Source organism: Fundulus heteroclitus, chromosome 8 (genome assembly GCF_011125445.2).
Source record: "Fundulus heteroclitus isolate FHET01 chromosome 8, MU-UCD_Fhet_4.1, whole genome shotgun sequence".
NCBI lineage: Eukaryota > Metazoa > Chordata > Actinopteri > Cyprinodontiformes > Fundulidae > Fundulus > Fundulus heteroclitus.
Window position 1 is genome coordinate 16,442,672 of NC_046368.1, and position 19,794 is coordinate 16,462,465.

Here is a 19,794-nt window from a genome sequence, read left to right on the forward strand (position 1 = left end):
AATCTGTGTTGTGCCACTTTAAACACTAGTACATGGTTTTTATTGCCCCTCGTAGTCAAATGCACTTTTTATGGCCTATCCACCGGTGGATGCAGGGAATCTGAGGATGTTTATTTTAAAAGGGGGAGAACCGGCTCTCTTTTTTAATTATTTATCGCCCACATTGTGAGAGAAAGATCTGATGGAGGGAAAAAGAGAAACGGACACATAACAGAAAGGTTACAAATAATTAAAAAGCCTTAAGGAATAAAAAGCCTAGGGGGAAAAAAAAAAACGCAAGGAGACAAGTTAATTGTTTCCAATTTAAAACGCTGTTGCAGCTTCAGAATAAGGCTGAGGTCACATGACAGAAATACAGCAGGACACGTTGGCCAGATATGTTTGTTCCACAGCAGCTGAAAATATCTACCCAGATAACATTGTCTAATCGCGTACAGATATCATGACATGACTGGTAAATTTCATTTAGTCCGCGTTAAACTGTCAGCAGTTAATGTTTACCCTTTCCTGCACTGCTGGAAAGTAGATAAGACATTTTCTGCAATCATTGGATGGAGACTGGCAGGATACCTGCTCCTCCCTTCATACAGTCAGGTCCAAAAATCAGGGCTGCGCACTGTGGCGTGGCAGGAAGAGCGGCACAGTAGCGAAAGCATAGCAACATGCTATATGCAGATGAGCTTTGATTTTATTTTCTCCTCATTGCATCTTAAGTCTACATAAGTAAGTTGAAATCTTGGGGGATTTGTAAACGTGTTATTTATTCATGCTGAGTTTTCTTATATTTTTCAGCTGAATAATAGTTAAATACTAATTAATCGATCAGCACATTTCCCCCCATATGGCTCTGATCAGCAGGTCAAATACTCCAATATCTAAGCCAAAATCTTTTCTGACAGCTCTCACAATTCTTTTTTTTAATGCAAATAGTCTTATGTATATGTAAGTTGGAATACTTTTGTTGTTACTTTAATTCTCTGTTGGATTCAGAACTACTATCTCTACCAAGGAGAAAGAAAAATAATTAGAAATTTGCAAAAATCTGCACCTCAGACCTCAAAGAACAACAGAAATCTGTATATGGCAGTAAAAGCCTCATCGGTGCTTTTCACCATCATACAGTTTGTTGGAAACTTTCCAAACTTTCCTTATTCATTGGGCGTTCTTGTCCCTGATGCTTTAAAAACCTGCATAAAGAATCTTCAGAATGAACTGCTGAATTATCAGACTCATTTAAAAGGAAACAATGGTACCTGATGCCAATACTTGTGGGGATTTTCAAGGTAATTAAAAGTTTGGACTGAAAAGGATGCTTTCATTCTTACATTAGGCAACTTTCTAAATGAAAAGTGTCAAGCTTTTGATTGAAACTTCAAAACGGAGAGACTGAGAACATTTTTAGCCACACAAGTTTTAATTTTCACGATTTTTAAATTCATTTAATGTCTGTTGTTTCTTAGAAATTGATTTGCAACAGTTTCTTTATGTCCTTCTTTGTTTCTAGGGAAATGATTTAGTTTATATCATATATTCTGCCTTATAAAAGGCAGAATATTTTTTATTTTGCCTTATAAAAAAATGTAACAAGCCTCTATATTTCTTTCATCTCTTCACACCTTGGATTGAGTCTTATGTTTAGTTTGTATCCTTTTCTCTTTTATCCATATTTGTGAAGCAGACATATTTACTTTTTTCTAATCACAGAACATATGGGTGTTTGTGGGCGGGTTTTTGAATAGTCTATGGGGATCTCAGCTGTTCAGGGAGGAAAGTCCATGGCTGAAACGACTAATTAAACACACATCAGTGACTGAGTGTGTACACAATAACAGGTGACGACCAGAAGTTCATTTTTATTGCAGTTGAATGAGTCATCTGATTTTCTCTGTAGCCCTGTAATTGTTTTTCAAGCTGTTTAAGTTTGGTGACAGACTAAAACAGAGTCAACAGACAGAATCTTGCCGGAACATGTCGAAAGAACTAGTATTCAGGGCACATAAAATCAGCGGACTATAAAATGAAAAAAAATCTGCAATTGTATTCGACATTTTAGGGTCATCATGAGCTTGGGGCTTTGGAATAACCACCAAATTTCTCTAAGCCACTGTGTCCAGCTCATAGGCGGACTTTACAAATCGAGAGCATCCCTACGCTATAGGGGGCGAAAAGAAAGCAAAGAGAAAAACGGGAATGTGTGTTTTAGGTCCGGAGCTTTCATCAGATGGGATGGAAAGTGAAATGTTTTGGATGACACTGTGTTTACTTTGGCTCAGACAGACATGAGTTGTTTGACAGTGCATGGGAAAGAGATAATGGGAGAGAGTCATCAGAGCTGTCCTTTACAATGCAGCGCTCTGTTTGCATATACTAAATGTGAGACGTTGAATAGAAGGGGAAGTTATTTGAGTTTTAAAAAGACAACTGAGATTTCTTTAATTATGTGTCCTCAGCTGTCACGGTGACCTGCTTTTTACCTTTCAAAGGCAGATTAAAACTTTTGAGGTAGACATTTTGCAAACGTTTGATCATTTTCAAACAAGTGCGGCATTAAGAAGGGACTTTAGAATCTCAGGGAAACTCATTAGGCGGTCTGAAATCGCTCTTATCGGTGTTTCACAATTCACAAAGTATCCGCTGTACTCCAAGTTATGTTGCTGTTTTAGCAGCAAAAATATTCATCGCCATAAATCACATTTTACATTAAGGCAAAATAATTTGGCAGCATTTGTAACATCTGACTGGAATTTCCCAGAAGAAACTTTTTTTGTTTTTTCTCCCAAACCATTGGATTTCCTGTCTGAATTTTTAAGAAGAGTACATTAATAAAAAAATACGTTCTAACAACCACACTGTTTTTTCTTTCTTTCCCAACTGTTGGGCAAACAGTGATTTTCTTTTAACTCTGGAGCTGTTTTTCTTTCTCACTCAGCTAATTGTGTTCACTGGAAACTGCTGTGGGGACAGTTCTAATAGGAAGCCGTAGGAGAAAACAAATCTACTTAATCATCCTCTAGGAAGGAAGCTTATTATTTTGCTTTTGGTTCCTGGAGCGGCGGGGGTGGAAGAGAGGGTCTATCGCTCCGTCGCAAAATGACTGAGTGTATGTTTGTTTTCGTAGGTGACCATCCTTCGAGGGAAGGATGGCTATGGATTCACCATCTGCTCGGATTCCCCCGTGAGGGTACAGGCCGTTGATCCAGGCAAGTTTTGTGCGCCCGTGTCACTGTAAATAAAAGTCAACAGTCCATGTCCAGTCCAGTTTATAAAATGTTTATATGTGCTGATATTTCTTTTTTCTTTTGGAACTGTTTTCAGAATATGTGAATTTTACTGAATAAGTAAAATTTTTTAATATCTGATATTTCCCCCCTCTAGGTCTAACTAAAACATATATAGCTATTTTTGACATTACAATAAAATATTTCAGTATAGTTTGATATTAGTTATGATTTTAACCTAGAAACATTCCTTTTGTTTCACACTAACCTCAGCTCGCTGTCTCTGTTTTGGAGTTGTACTTTCTGGGATAAAATAATTAATACATAGGCAAGACTTAGGGTTTAAAGTGGTCTTTTAAGTTTAGACACATGGTTCTTCTGACTGAAGATAAAATGAACCTTGTAAAGCCCTGATTTGAATGTATTAGAGAATATCTGAAGGGAGCTAAAGGTTAGTCTGATGGTAAAGAGGCTTTATAACCTAAAAGGCGTGGAGCTCATCATCAAACACAGCCATTTTTCATCATTTTCTCTGATGCCAATAAAGATTTTCCCATTGATTAATGAGAACGATATCATTTATTTCCATGTTTGCTTTTTTTTTTAATTAAAATGTAAATACAAACATATACTTTTTTCTTCTAAAAATCAAAAAAAATTGATCCTCTGTCTCATTTGATTGTTTTATTATCTTTTGAGAGATGCCACTCTTCTTACCTGTCAGAAACAAACTTCTTGGTGGTACTAAACAAATATTTTACCTGAATCTGCCAGTGGTAATGAATAATTTGGGGGGTAGAGCATAGCACAGTATGTTCAAGTCCGACAGTACAATAGGTGCGGGTAAATAGTCAAGGCTATCCTGTCAAGCCAAAATCTGCTGTCACACAGATATCAAACGTAAATACATTTTATTATTCCAACTGCACTTTCTTGCATTTAATCAGAAGCCTGTCTGTTAAGTCCACGACTTGTCGGGAGTAAACGCTGTCCACCCTACATGCAGCTGATAACTTTTTTTGAAAGAATTTATAATATAAATGTGTCGAAATAATCCACAATTCCTCCTCTCAAATGTTAAAGACATTAAAGACACACAGGTCATTCATGGATTTGAACTCTCCTCTCACTCTTAAAGGGGGTCCAGCGGACCAGGCTGGTCTACAGCAGCTGGATACTCTCCTGCAGCTGAACGGTCAGCCGGTGGAACAGTGGAAATGCGTGGACTTGGCCCATGCAATAAGGTAACCACAACATAGGTGACCAGTTCACACAGTTAATCTGGTATATTTCCATCACACTAATTCTCGTACCAAAGCATTTCTTTTGTCAGTTTTCACTTAAAGGCCATAATGTGTTGTGAGTTGTTGTAGCTAGTGGCTGTCGTTTGGTATTGAGCGGACTCACTGAGTTTAAATTAAAAACAAAATAGTCTTTATTCTATTTTTGATGTATCCCTTTTCTGCTCCACTACTTTTCACGTGACAATTTGAGCCATTCAACAAGTGAAACTATTCTTTCACACAGAGATAGATGAATATAATCTCCTTTTTCGTTCTCTGTCTATTGTAGAAACAGTGCCAATGAAATTACAGTGGTGGTATGGCGCACCGGTCCCTCAGCTAAGCCTAGTTTTGAAGGCCTCATCCATCGGCCCTCCTACAAACCCTCAACGTCAAACTACGAGGCTCCCTCACCGCCCGCTCGCAGGCGCGCACCAGATGTCGGCCCGAGCAAAGCTCCCCCGGCCGTGCCGCCTCTCCCTGCGCACCACCGGCCAACTACAACCCGCAGGCTGCTGGTGAACGGCTCTGAAACTGGAAACAGTGTCGGCATGAGCAGAGGGACGATGGCGTGGGGAGCTCACATGGGGTCGGCGGAGGAGCTGGACGGTAAACCCCGTCTCCTCCATCATCCTCCCACTGCCACCTTAAAGGGGACCAGGGTGAAGGCATCCAATGGGGACAATTACATCATCCTGGCACCCATCAACCCTGGAAGCCAGGTACCACAGACTGATGGAGGGCTGCATCTTTATCATCTCCTTCGTCCTCCTCATCCTCATTATGGTCATTTGGTGGCACAACCTAGATATGTTTCCTTACCTTACATCCCTGGTGCCGATAGATAGATGGATTGTATGTTCAGTGTGTCCGTGTCCTGTGGATTAATGCTGTTTCAGTGATTTATGCATGTTTTCAACACATTACATATTGCACATATAGTTTATTTTCTCAAGGACTTATAAATATAGCTATCAGTAACAGTATATACCAATTCTTTGTGATGATATTTGTTTCATTAAATTCTACCAACCAGAGAATAATTTTCATTTTCGAAAATAACGCTCATGTGCCACATTTACCACAGATACCATCCAGATGCATTATCTCTGTGTCATTAATTACGTATGCATACCTTTATTTTTTAAAATAGAAAATCCTCAAAAATATTTCTCCAAGGTGTAGATAATGAAATCAGTTTACATATTTCCTGTATAGCATGCATGTCCATTCAAAACATGACATGTCAGTTATATTTTATACAGCACATATTCCTTTTTGCTTTGTATTTGAAGTAACGTTTTAATCATACGAATGAAATAAAGCAAATCAATTAAATCAAAAAGGCTGATCTGAATTCCTCAGCTAACACAATACTAACAAACATGTTGATTCAATAGATTCAGATTAAAACACTGCTGCAGTTCCTGTTAAAGAGTAGAGGTGCCAGCTTAACTTGTATAAAACTTTTTCATTAAACCAACCATTTTTTTTATCATGCATAGGTCTGAATTTAGCCACAAACCTTCTAACTAACTCCTCGTTTTCTTTTTTTTGTCCTTAGTCTGTCACTTAAAGCCATATGTGTGTTGTCTGTTTAATATGTTTGCATTTCTCATGCAGTGTTCTCATCTGTGTGATTTTTTTTTTTTGTTCTTTTGCTTAAGGGTCATGAAAGGTACAAAAATGAGTGCTACGAGCCGCCTGAGTCATAAGATCAGTTTGGTGTGAGGAGAGAAAGCAGAGAAAGACTCACAGAAAAGACTGACTAGTCTCCTAAAATACAGTATACATAGCCCCAAGTAAACTAGCAACATGCTATCACTGTGAGCAAACCGTAGCTTTCAGCAGAGCAGAGCTATGTTGAGTTTGGACAAGCTAAAAATAATGAAGGCCCTTTGGAAATGGGTCATGTTTGTGGCAACTCAAAAAGACAAAAGTATTGTAGTTCACAAAAAACGCTTTGAAAGCTCACACCGCCTCTTCTGTTCTGCACTGTACTGATACAGAAATTTAATACCTTAAAATATGGCCTTGCTTGCCAAATATTACTTTAACTTCCACTTAAATCTAAATAATGTGTCAGGTTTTGGAAACACGTATTTACTTCCTCTACCAACTATTGTATGACAGTGGTGACCAGCATTGCTAGAGCTAACAGACCCGTTAGGTGTTTGATCATTGCTGCACGTTATATCCGACACAGCAAATAGCAGACAATGGATTAACTTGGGTAAAAAAATTAAAGAAAACACAACTCAGCAATTCAGACAAATAGAATCAGTAGTTCTTAGAAGAAATCATAAGCTCTGCTTTGCTTATTACGCCATTAGCATTATCTGTAGCATGCATTATTCAAAGTTTTTTTTGAAAGGATCTTTTTATTTGACCTGTCACATGTAGTTTGGTTTTGCTGCTGAAACATTCAATCTCAGTGTCATTTCGTCTTGCTTGCTTTCAGATATTGAGGCCTGTGTATCCTGACAACCAGGGTACGTTAGGTAAGACATGCACTCTGTGTGACGTTTGCGCTGTCATCACTTTGCTGGATTCAAACCGACACAGATACCCGTTTTAAAAATAAAGATTTTCCAAATCCCTTAAACATACAATGATTTTATTTTCCACAATATTGAGTATTGACTGTTTGCTGGCATTCGCTTAGCAGCGCAATCCCAAATGTGATGGCGTTATGTTTTTTCCATTTGTCCCAGCTGCAGGTTACAACAGGTTATACCCCACACGACAGACTACTGGTCCCCAGCCTCAGAGTGGCAGTAGCAGTGGCGGGGCTTTTTCTGGGGGTGGTGGGAGTGGTTTCTCCAACCGCACCGGGTTCTTACGGCGATCTAACAACTCCAAGGTATCGAAAGGATCGTCCACCTCCTCCACCAGCGCTGGCCTACCTAGCTACCAACAACAGAATGCCAATTTTGCTAACTACCAGAACTGTACGATTGTCCGCTCGCATACTCCCCACGCCAACTACGGATATGTCAAAGTCGCACCGAAGATCCTCATCTTCCCTATATTTGTTCAGGTTAGCCAGTTTTATCTTCCTTAATGTTTTGATGGTGAATATGGGCACATCTTGTGTTAAGGTGATATACTTTTACATATGATTCTTGTTCCTTATCAAATGTTGAACATCCGTGCTGAACCAGATTCTGGTTTTTGGTATGTCCTGGTTTTTATACATACAGCTGAAATCAGATTTTAATATATGCTGTATAAAAAGACAAGTAACCCAATATTTTCACTGTTTAACATTCAACACGTTTCTTGTTTCAAGTCAGGATTATTGAAATCAATAATATTTGATAACTGCCAGAATAATGACTGAGCAAATCTTTTCTTCAATTCAATTCAATTCTATTTATATAGCACCAATTGGTGAAGCGTGTCATCTCAAGGCACTTTCTAAAGTCAAATTCAATCAGATTGTACAGATTGGATCAGATTAAACAGATTGGTCAGAAAGTTTCCTATCTAAGGAAACCCATCAGATTGCATCAAGTCTTGACAAGCAGCATTCCCTCCTCCTGAAGGAGCGTAGAGCCACAGGGACAGTCGTCTGCATTGTCCATGGCTTTGCAGCAATCCCTCATACTGAGCAAGCATGAAGCGACAACTTTCTTAACTTTCTTCAAATTCTGAAGTTTACAAACATTTTCACAATATACAATAGTTTGCTGGAATTATGACCCATTCCTGCAGGAAGAACTGCTGTTACTGTTTCAAGTTTGGGCGTTGCCTTGCTGGCACACACCTTTCCAGCTCTGCCTCCTAACTTTCTATGGGTAAGAGTTAACATATTGTTTACCTTAAGCCCCTATCAACTAATTCAACTGCATGCTTATAGTCATTATCCATTTGGAAAACTCTTTTGTGCCCAAGCTTTAACTAATGTCTTGAGATGCTCCAGCAGTTCCACATAACTTTTCTTCCTAATTATGCACTTTGTTTTTTTAGCTGTACCAGTCCCTCCTGTAGAAAAACACCCTGACAACATAATGCTGTACATCACGGTTGATGGCTTTCTCAGCCTTGGACGCCATCACACATCATGACATGTCCCCCAAAATTAAAGGGTACTTACCATGGTCTCTAATGTGTTCCTTTTCACATTTAAATCATTCGGTCGTGGTCTATATAAAGTGAAACTGCAATGCTTTGGTCTGCATTGCTCATTATTGTTGCCCCACAGCTGCTCTTTTAGCCCTTTTCTCAGGTGTGTCTGAGAACATACTGTTTTGGTGTGGTCTCTTTAAGTTTAAAGAAGGGGCTTCACACTCCGCCCTCCTCCAGGTCGCAGAGCTTTACACTCCACCGACATTCGGCCATTTTAGTAGTATGCTTGGGGGCGGTGTAATTAACAACAGAATGTTTTGACTTATCCACTTGTAGCTTTGGCATCTTGAGGTTGGACTACAGAAGCAAAGTGAAAGAAATAAAGATGGCAGATTCACAAAATTGTCAAGCCTGAGGCCTATGACCTTGTGTAGCAGCTCTGCTGCAAATACTGTGACGTAATTGTTAAAAAATAATAAAAAAATAAAAATAAAAAATTGAAAACATAGAAAACTGAATGACTTGAAAAATATGACCCAAGCAGAATAGAAAGATGTCTACGTAGCCCCTGGACAGACTAAATTTAAGACTTCTACACTCCAAGTACACAACAATATGGATTTAAGGGCTAAAAAAGGGGATTTTACACAATATGTCCCCTTTAAGATCTTTGCCCTGTGCATTTTTAAACTGTGATTTGTATTTTAATGTTGTGTTTGGAAGAATGGCTTCTTCCTCATAAAGTGACCTTTTAACTCATGGAATCCATTCACTGTGAATAATGACTCTTCTGCCAGCTTCAGCCAATATCTTCAGAATTTGTCCCTTTCCTGAACATTATGATAGCTGGACATTCCTGTGGTGTTTATATGTGCGTATAATTGTTTGAACAGATGAACGTGGCATCCTCAGGAATTTGGAAATTGTATCCAAGATGAACCACACTCGTTGAGGTCCATCATTCTTTGCTTGATATCTCAGATGTTTCCTTTTCATTTTACCATGATGTCACACAAAGAAGCAACAGTGTGAAGTGTTGCCTTAAAATGTTTCTACTGATGTGCTTCGAATTAAAGGCATACTTACCGTACATTAGTTTGCGAAAACGTCTTGACTTTGAAGAAAGTGAGAAAATAGTTTTAAACCCCAACTGATCAAAAACAAGAATATTTTGGTCTAATTTAATGTTCAACAGTGAGAATATTTTTTATATACAGGACATATAAATATCTGGTTTCAGCGATTCAAAACAAAATTAAACACTGATTAAAAACTAGTTTGATAATATGCATACAAATGGCTTTTATAAGGCTCAGACAGTTTAAACAATGGCAAGTGGTGGCAAGTGATGCCTAATGACCATTGTTTAATAACTAAGCCATCCAAAAAGTTGATACAGGGGTCTAAATGTTACTTGTCTTAGTTTTTATATGCAGAATGAAACTGAAAATGTGGCATTTTTTTCACGATACACATCTTTTAACTCTTTAGCGATCAAGATTATCTAAAGAGGAGTCTTGAAAAGTCTGCAAATTGAAATTTGGTTACAAATACAAAACGTTTTTGCCCATTGAAGGTTACATTTTTGGTTTAATTGAATCTCTGGAAACCCTAATCTGATCCCACGTTTCGAATTGTGACCTGATCAAGGCATTTTAAAATGAAACAGAATGAAACAGAAAATCTGAAACCTTGCACAGCCAGTTAAAAAATCCTGGCCCGTCTCTGTGTGCAGTGTTTGCAAAACTGTGTTACAACTATATCTATCTATCTATCTATCTATCTATCTATCTATCTATCTATCTATCTATCTATCTATCTATCTATCTATCTATCTATCTATCTATCTATCTATCTATCTATCTATCTATCTATCTATCTATCTATCTATCTATCTATATATATATATATATATATATATATATATATATATAATATATATATATATATATATAATCATTAACAGTGAAACAGAGGTTGTCCTGGTTGCTTCAGCTTCCTGACTGTTTGTGTCATGTGACCAGCTCTGCCAAATGGGCAAATGGGCTCACATATACCCAAAACCCTGAAACACATGCAAATAATGGATACATCTTACAGTGTTCCTTACAAAGTGCTAAGTGTATGAAGAAGGGGAAGAACTTCTAACCTCTTGAACCTTAGTCGCTCCAAAATAGAGTCATATCGGAAATGAGCCCTGATGTGCTAGATTTAGCCTAACCTTTGGCTAAATGATCAACATGACATCACGGTCAGTAGGAGCCAGACATGAGCTTATTAAAGAATGGAAGTGTGCCTGTCAATTCAGATGTGTCTTTACTAATAACAGATAAAGAGCTGCACATTTTATATGCCACATTATCAGAACATTGGAGCATGTTTTTTTTTCTACCAAGTCAATGTCATGTTGGAGGATTATTACTTTGATTAGGACAAAATTCTGTATGTGACGCTGTTGGGGGTCCAGCAGATCATCGGGAAGTGCATTAAGTGGGACACAAACACTATTGATGGATAGTAAAGTATTGGATTAGGAGTAAATGCCTAATGTGAAATAACTCTATAATTTGTATAAGGGACAAAAAACTTTGGGTAGTTAGGTCTATATATATTTGAGCTTTTTGTTTTCATTGTACAAAGGTTCAAATATAGCATGTTAAAGCTTTTGCCTGAATTAAATTGGTTTAAAGGAAATATACTTAAGGTTTGTGACTAGGGTATATTTTTGGCATATTTCTTTTAGCTTTGCTTTTTGAGTCGTGAGTCATGTGCTATTTCCATACACATTATTATGCAACAGATATGGTTTTATGATAAATGTTTTGTCTGAAGGCTACAGTAGTGATCTGCCTGTGCAAAGAGATAATTGTTAAACGTGTCCATACAGGATAATTCACTTAAAGAAATAGATATATGGTTTATTTTGGATTTGATTTAGAATATTTTTTTACATTTTACTTGAATCAATATGCATAAAAAAAATCTACGAGCTAGATTCAAAAGGCAAGAGTCAAAAATTAGGAAGCAGAGGAAACTTTTGTTAAGTCATTTTTATTGCTAAACGGTCAGTTCTGCATATGAACATGTGTAAGGCACAAAATGCTCCGTGTATCTGTGGCAAAATCTTGAAAAAACAGTTCCTACTGCCACTGTTGTTTATCTGAAGTCCTCCTCTGTAATCCCTTAAAAAAAGAAACATTTTACAGTAGGTGGTATAGAATAATGCAGAATCATGCAGGAACACGCTGCCGTTACCACGCTCCATGCATGGTACTAATGAGACATTTACACAGACATTGAAACAGCCCCTTGTCACACCCTGGACTTCAGAGGAAGTCCCCCTCCTCCCACGTTGTCACACTTGTGCATTTTGTGTGTCAGTCTTTTGTCATTTTGAACCACACATTTCACTCCAGTGCCCTGTCTCACTTTCTTTCGCAGGGGAGTAACTTTCAGTTGTTCCGTTGTTAGTAAAGAAAAATACTCTTTGCTGTTAAGCAGATCAGTTGGATTAAGGAGCCATAATGGATTTGGTATTGTACTTTTTTTTGTCTGTAACTTGCAAGAATTTGTGATGAATTCTTGATGGGGTTTGATAAATGCATTATATATTGCTGAGTCTCAAGACTACAGTGCTAATCTGTCTGTTCTCCTCCACCCAGCCTCTTGACCTGTGCAGCCGGACTCTCGTCATATCGGAAGAGATGATTCTACATGAGAGCAAGCACCACTCTTTGAAGGTGAGTCATATTGTATTGAACATTGAATGCTTGCATGTGTGCACACGTCTGTCTGGGTGATGTGTAAACAACATGCGGGAATAGCAATGGCAGTCCAGTGCTGAAACTGGAGCGAACACTGAATGAAAGTTATGCTTTTGTTTGGTGAAAGGCATCAAGTTTTTTAAACGCTCACTTTAGTGATGTATAAAATTATTCCTGTATACAAGGGGCTTACATTGAAGACTATCTAAAGCTAAAAGTAAAACCCAACGCATTGCCTTAAAAAGTATTCACTTGTTAGGTGTGAGGACCTACTGTAAGGATATCTCTAACTTTGGCTATCCTGGATGTTTTACCAAATTGTTGTTATTTGCTCATCTTCGCCACAGTAAATTATGCCTGAGCTAACTTCATTCTTTTAGCTTAAATGAGATTCTATGGTACAGAACCAAACTGATTATCATCCCTGGAGGAGCTTTATGTTGAAAAATAATCGAGAATTTTGAGTGTAGACTGTTATTTTTTTGACTGATGGATCTTTTTTTTCTGGGCTTGTTTTATGATTTTCCACTTCCATTGGAGTAACTATGGTGTCTACTATGTTGTAGGGAGAAAAGAAGTTTTTGTCTCTTTGACCAAAAGTCCTTGTCCATTGCACTTCTGCAAATGCAAACTATTGGAGTGGTTTTGCACGCAGTGAAATGCAAAGAAATGCAGAGCAATTGCATAATGCGGGTAGGTTATAAAGAAATTCCTTAACGCCTCTAGTATTATCACAACTCCATTGAAATATCAAGATTTCACTCAGAATAACATTGTTATTATAAGAAAAAAGCTGCCTTATTTATAGAACTGCCTGAATTATGCATGACTTGAATAAATGCTATTTGTCTGTTAGAAAAATGTGGATCTTCATCATTTCTGCTTCATTAAGTGGAAAAGATTCTTTATGCACCAGTTGCTTGAATTTTGTAAACATCATCGCGTACCACCCTGTTTTTACATGTCAGTGTGCAATAAAATGAATAAATTTTGTACAGTGAAATGTGGATAATGAGGCAAAAATACCCTGTGACCCATGTTCTGTTAAGATACCTTTTCCAAAGCCTTGTGACTACAGTATTAACATAACAACATCTTTCTGCTCACAAAAAAATCGACTTCTGACAACAATGTATGGTTGACACAGTTGGATTTGTGTGAAAACATAAAACCTTTACCCGTTTGAAATGTACTCCTAGGTCTTATTTTCCTTAAGCAGAAGTAAGTAAAGCATGTTCACGTTAGGCTGGTCTGTATGTAGAAAGAGGAAATACATTTTTTTTTCTCCTAAAGTAAATATTAAAAGTATAATTTTTTTTAATGTCCGCAGTACATTGCAAAACATGTGATCTCTGTTGGGCAGTGCAGTGGACTCTTCCTGGGGTCATAAAGCAAATATTTTGCTGCCAATGTTTGTCATGAGGGAGTCTCTCTCTCTCTCTCTCTCTCTCTCTCTCTCTCTCTCTCTCTCTCTCTCTCTCTCTCTCTCTCTCTCTCTCTCCCTCCCTGCTCTTCTTCTTTTAACAGGCTGTTTTCTGCTCTGTCTCTGTTGTTGCAGCCTTATGAGAGTTATGTGCGTTTATGTGAGCAGGACCACTGTTCATTCAAACTATTGGCTTGGCAAGTTTTTATGTATAGCCATATGATAACCACTGAAGGGAAATAACAAATTTCAAACATATTTTTCTTATCAAGACGATTTTGTAAACAAAATTACGCAGGTATAAAATGCTATATAACAAAATTACTCATTTTATTCCAAATATCTATAAAAGTAACGACTGTTTAGTAAAATGTATGTTACTGGGAAAGGCTAAATCTCCAATAAATCTCCTGTAACTTTAAGAGTGCAAGCATGTAGGGCTACTTGTGAGACTACTACTTGCGTTTTTTGCATGCATTTTGATCTTATTTTCCAACTTTTGACTTCTTAAGGGGCTTCCTAGTTATGTAAAGGTATAATACATAAAATAGATTACAAATAAATATGAAAATGTTAAATTGAATAAGACAGAACCAAAGTTGAAACTGTTAGGGATCACTTTGAGACTGTATATGTATTTATTTGTATACATCTGCTGCATCAAGTGTGTTATCAAAGTTCACATTTCTCAGTGTGAAAACGGTTAGCCATGTTCTTGCATTATCTTCCACCCACTCAAACTTTTACACTTGCCGAATAATCACACATACACACACGCACGCACACACGCACACACGCACACACTCGACCACATAGTTGCTACAGTTATAACACACTACCAACTAACCCACCCCCCTTAAGAGACAGCCCCAAATGCAAAAGCATCGTGTTGAAACTAAGACGATCATTCTCTATTGTAGGTTTTTTTCTTCACATAGCACATAAAAACCGGACTTACTGAAGCACTATAGGCCTTTTTTAGTGTCAGGTTGTTTAGGATATACATGTTTTCTTGTGCCTGCCCACTTTAATGCATCTTAAAACTGAAATAGACTTTATTTTAACAGAATCTGTGAATCAGCTCCTTTGTTTACAGCAAAACCTTTAATGGGGCAAGATCAGTATTCAGCTCTGTAAGGTGTAAGCCATAAGAGCTGTACAATGATGCACATGTATTACCACCTTTTCTTCACCCCCAATCCCCTGCCTTCATCTATTTCCTGTTTCTGTCTTTTTAACTTTTGTCCCCCTGTTGTCTTGTAGGTTACAGTGTTTGTCTACAATGACTTGCTGCTCATAACGAGAGAAAATGAACCTGGCAGATGTAACGTCCTACAAAGTCCCCTGTACCTCAGACACCTCCGTCTACAAGATGGTAAGTTTGCCTCAACACCCGTGTAAGATTCAACGTTGTGAGATTTCCATTTTCACCCTTTGTGTACCCTTGTGATACCTCTGTGAGGTTAACTAAGTTGGATACAACTTAAATACTGCATGTCAATCATATCTACCAGCTAAACCTTCTTTGACCCTCTACAATTCAACACTGAATAAAAACAGGAACCAAAAACTGCACAAACAGAAATAAACATCTACAGTACTAGCGTTGTGGAGGCATTTTTAGCTGAGTGTTAGCGGCGTATATTTGGGGAACAAGTGCTGAATCTCAAGTTGCTTTGTCTTCTCAGTACACCTCAGTGTAAACGACTGGCTCCTAATGGAGGGAATACCGAGACCATCAGGGTCTCACAGTAACCGGGCAAATCAAATAAATAAGGCATGGTCCAAACATCTGTGTTTGTGGGTAGCGTGCGGAAACAGGGGGTGGGGTCCTGGAGGCATGAGAGGCCCAGAGCCAAGACAGAACGGGCATGCTTTGGACACAGAAAACTGAAATCTGACCACTGCATTGTTCAGAAACTGCTGGCTCCAGCAAACAGCAGCAGTTCAGATAATAAGAGCGCGCAGCACGATATTAATCATCACACAGCAACTTTCATGTTGTTTAAATCCATGGACGTGCGACTCCAGTGGGTTTAAGCCGAGTGGTGAGTCTTAACAAACATGTATGAGAGGGGAAGGCCTTTTCTGCAAAAAGCAAACTGTGGCTCTGAAATCTGTGATAGCATCATTGTTGGCTGTGGTAAGCAAGTGATTAGAATATACCAACTGAGAGTTTCGTCTTGGTGTTTGAGAAAGAGAATCCCATGAAGGTTTCAGTATGAACCGAAAGCATCTGCAACAAATGCACAAAAGAATTCAACCCTCACAAGGAGACCCTCGTTTCAGATCATCAGACAAATCAGACTTTATGTTAAGACACAGATAACCCTAGTAAAGATGAAACCAGTTGAATGGTTTTGCCTCGGTTTGTGGGCAGCAACTGCCACAAAACATTTGCTTTAACTTTGCTGTGGAGAAGTTTCAAAACAGTTGACTGGAGGGTTTAGAAGCACCAGCAGATTTGAGTTCAGACTTTTACTAGACCGCTCACAAACCTTCATTCAGGGTTCTTCAGCTCATTCTCCTCCTGCACAACCCAAGTGTGCTTCACCTCCTGGTCAATGGCTTAACCCTAACTCTACCTGATGGCTCTTCTCTAGGAGTTTCATATAGAAAGCAGAATTCCTGCATCCATCAATCATGACAAGTTTCGTATGTCCTGGAGCAGTGATGTAGTTCCAGAACGTCAAGCTACCATGATTATGTTGAACTTTTGGGATTAAGATCTTTCTAAGAATTGTGTTATATTAGCTGACGTAACCTGCAATAAACTGGAGACCTGTCCAGGGTGTACCCCGCCTCTCTCCCGTTGACAGCTGGAGATAGGTACCAGCATCCCTTACGACCCCACAAGGGATAAGTATGTCGGAAAATGGATTGATGGATGGATAGCTGATGTAACATGATGCACAGCTTAAATATGTTGTGTTGTGTTGTGTGGATGTTTTTTTTTTTTTTTTTTTTTAGCAAATGTGTGTTCTTTTATGTTGCAGTAATTTTGGCTTTGGAGCTGGTCCATGGTTGCAAATTTCCCCCGGGTGTTTTTCTTACTGTTAAATCAGGTGCACAGACCATAACTGACAAAAGTGGAGCTTGCAGGGCTTTAGCTTTTCTTTTAACCTTCTGAACGATTTGTTGATGTAACTATGAAATCTGGAAAGGCAAACGACTGATCCGTGTTTTTCTGTGGTTTTCCTGGAGTTTTCCTGGAGTCCAAAAGCCTTGGGAAAGACTATGTAACGCTTTCCGGACTAATAGATATCAGTGGATTTGTCTCTCGTCAGTCCTTGTTGTTCTTTAGATCGGAGCACGACGTGTTGCTTTTTGAGATCTTTTAGCCTTCTTCCTGTTGTCAGACAGGTTCTGTTTAATCTCTTGATTTGAAAGAGTTGGTGAGCTGGTATTCAGTCCTGCGTGCAGGTAGTGAAACTGAGTTACCTAGCTTTCAAAAAGGATGTGGTCAACAACTCTGAGCCATTAAATGCATGATTTATAAGTAAAATCTCAAGAGAAATAAAGTCAAAGATAATTGATTTTCACTTTTTCACTCCGCTTTCTTTTTTTCATTTTCTATTAAATGTGTAAACATACGTATCGAGTGAGGATTGAGTGAGTGCGCAGCCTAGATTGGGATTAATTACTGATTATGATCATTAGAAAAATTAAGACACTGAATGTGGTTTTCAGTTGCAAGCGTGCTGAATGGACACTGGGAATATAAAGCAAATGCAGATGTGAGTTTCTTTGTCCTCTCTGGACACCACTGATCTCCTCTGGGCCACTTCTGACCTCGGTGCAGCGCCCTATCAATCAAAAATCACCAGGCAGAGGATTCAAAAGGCTCTGTGTGTATTGCTTTGTGAGGGGATACACACACAGTTACAAATATTCACCTCCACCCTGCTGCTCGTCATTGTTATTTCGCTTCGGCAGCGTCACTCAGGAAGGAGGCGCCGGGGGATTGTGTTTGTTTCAGTGAGGGTGTGTTTGACTTGTCTGTGTGTGTGCATGTAATGACACAGGACGAGTTCAATACAGGGGCTTTCCTGTGTTCCCATTACCCCAATACCAGCCTGAGGAGCGTGGGAAACAACAAAAGTAGGCTACAGTAAAGAAGACAACGCGGTAGTCCAAGCATTGTCCTTACAGTAAATAATCTAGCACAGTTTTATTCTTCCTTTAATCTCCAGTCCTGTACTAAAGTATTCCTCCGCTCATCTTCATGTTGTCCCTTGAATGATCCAAAGGTCAGGAGCAGCTTTGTAGCAAAAGGAAAAAGCATGCCCCATAAAAACTGTCAGGAAATTCTGCAACTGACTTAAAAAAAGGCAGGAAAAAGAGAGAAAGACCTCCAAACCTCTTAGGGAAATATGGCTTATCAGAATAAGTTGGAAAAAAAATTGCGCAGTTGTGTGCAAACTGCAAAGTAAAAAAGGTACGGAAACCTACCACGATCAAATGATCAAAGTAAGGCTGGACCTTACCAAGAAAGTTGTCTAGTCCAGGTGATAAATATTACTGATTAAAGCTGATTAAAAACAATGTGAGCCTTCTTATGCACCAACAAAATCTAACTACCAAAACAAAAAAAATATTTGAATGTTGTCAAACGTCATGAAATTAATATTATCCCGTTCGTAAGGTAATGCAAAAGGGGTTAATACGTCAAACAAAAGCAATACTGATTTAATGCGGGCTAAATAGAAAACATTTGCTCATTTTGTACTTTTATGCTGGTGACACTGCTGGTTTTGCGTGAATCAGATAGTTGGACAACAGCGACCTCTGCTGTTAGACACAGAAATAATAGATTTTTAGGGAAACGGGCTGTGACTTTACATGAGTTACAATGTTCATACATGTAAAAAAAAAAATGTCAGTGCTGCTAGTCTCTATATCCTGTCATTATGTTATGTTGTTTTACCTGGTTAAAGGATATGGTGCCACAGTCTCTGATCAGGGTGTTAAGATAGATGCACAGTCCTAAAAGTATGACATATATAATGAATATTTAATATTAGATTATCTTTTGAATGAATGAGGGAATACATTAAAGGCTCTTTTGGAATCCTTTGGTAAATTAAATCTGGAATTTGTTGTAATTTTGTTATGTTTTTGTAAATCTAGGAAATATAAAATCCAAAGAGATGAGGCCAAATCTTTCCTCTACAAAAAAAAAAAAAAAAAGTACGGTTCCTGTGTTTACGGGGCTTCCCAAATTATTGCCATCTTTAGCCTTCAGCGCATGAAAACACACAAAAGGTTCCATGCTGTTATTTGTGAACAAAGATAAAACCAAAATGGAAAACCTTGTGTGGGAAAGATAAGCGCACCCCGTGATCCAGCAGCGTGCAAAAACAGCCGTCAGCATCACGAAGCTGAAGTAGCTGTTTTCTTTATCATCGTATAAGGAAACGTTATGGAGGAAGCGCAGCCCGCTCTTATAAACCACTTTGCTTGGATTTGTTTACGTTTGCAGCTCCAGGGTCATACACACCTCTGTTCGAGTTCTGCCACGGCATTTCAATGAATTTGAAGTCAAGGCGATATTTTGAACTCAGTTGTTTTGAAGTTTTCCCTCCCCGACTATTGCGTTGCAGGTTTGTTGCTTGTTTTTGAGATTATTGCAGTCGGGGTCAAGCTCCTGCTGTCTGAGAGACGGCCTCGCGTTTGACTCGAGAACACGCCGGTAAACAGAGAAGTTCACCGCATGCCTTCAGGACGTGAGATGGATCCGATGGGTTTTGACCCCTGGGGGGAATTTATCGGGAATTTTAAGCCAAAGATGTCTGGAAACTGTCTAAAATGGAGTCCACTCATGATAGGCAGCTTCATTTAGGTCATTGCTGATGTCTCTGCGCACTGCGTTAACGCAGACCTGTAAGCAGCAAGTTTGCAAGCTGCTAAAACCCCTGTTTTTTATTGAGTTGGTCAAACTTGTTATTAGCAGCATCCAACTCTTAAGTTATGAAGAATCAGCAAAGGTGTACTTAGTTTTTCCCACAAGCTGTCTTTTCATTTTGACTGTGTTT

At 38.6% G+C, this 19,794-nt stretch overlaps 1 protein-coding gene across 2 annotated transcripts in view; it reads left to right on the forward strand.

Annotated features, from left to right (window-relative positions):
* rgs3a (regulator of G protein signaling 3a) overlaps positions 1-19,794 on the forward strand; it is a 181,361-nt gene that overhangs the window by 54,630 nt on the left and 106,937 nt on the right. The window contains exons 9-15 of one of the 2 annotated variants that reach the window (XM_036140213.1): positions 3,119-3,200; positions 4,357-4,462; positions 4,791-5,223; positions 6,963-7,002; positions 7,216-7,541; positions 12,235-12,312; positions 15,023-15,134. In XM_036140213.1, the coding sequence (XP_035996106.1) occupies positions 3,119-3,200; positions 4,357-4,462; positions 4,791-5,223; positions 6,963-7,002; positions 7,216-7,541; positions 12,235-12,312; positions 15,023-15,134 (1,177 nt within the window). The remainder of the gene's footprint in view (positions 1-3,118; positions 3,201-4,356; positions 4,463-4,790; positions 5,224-6,962; positions 7,003-7,215; positions 7,542-12,234; positions 12,313-15,022; positions 15,135-19,794) is intronic. The other variant, XM_036140212.1, reaches the window with a different exon arrangement.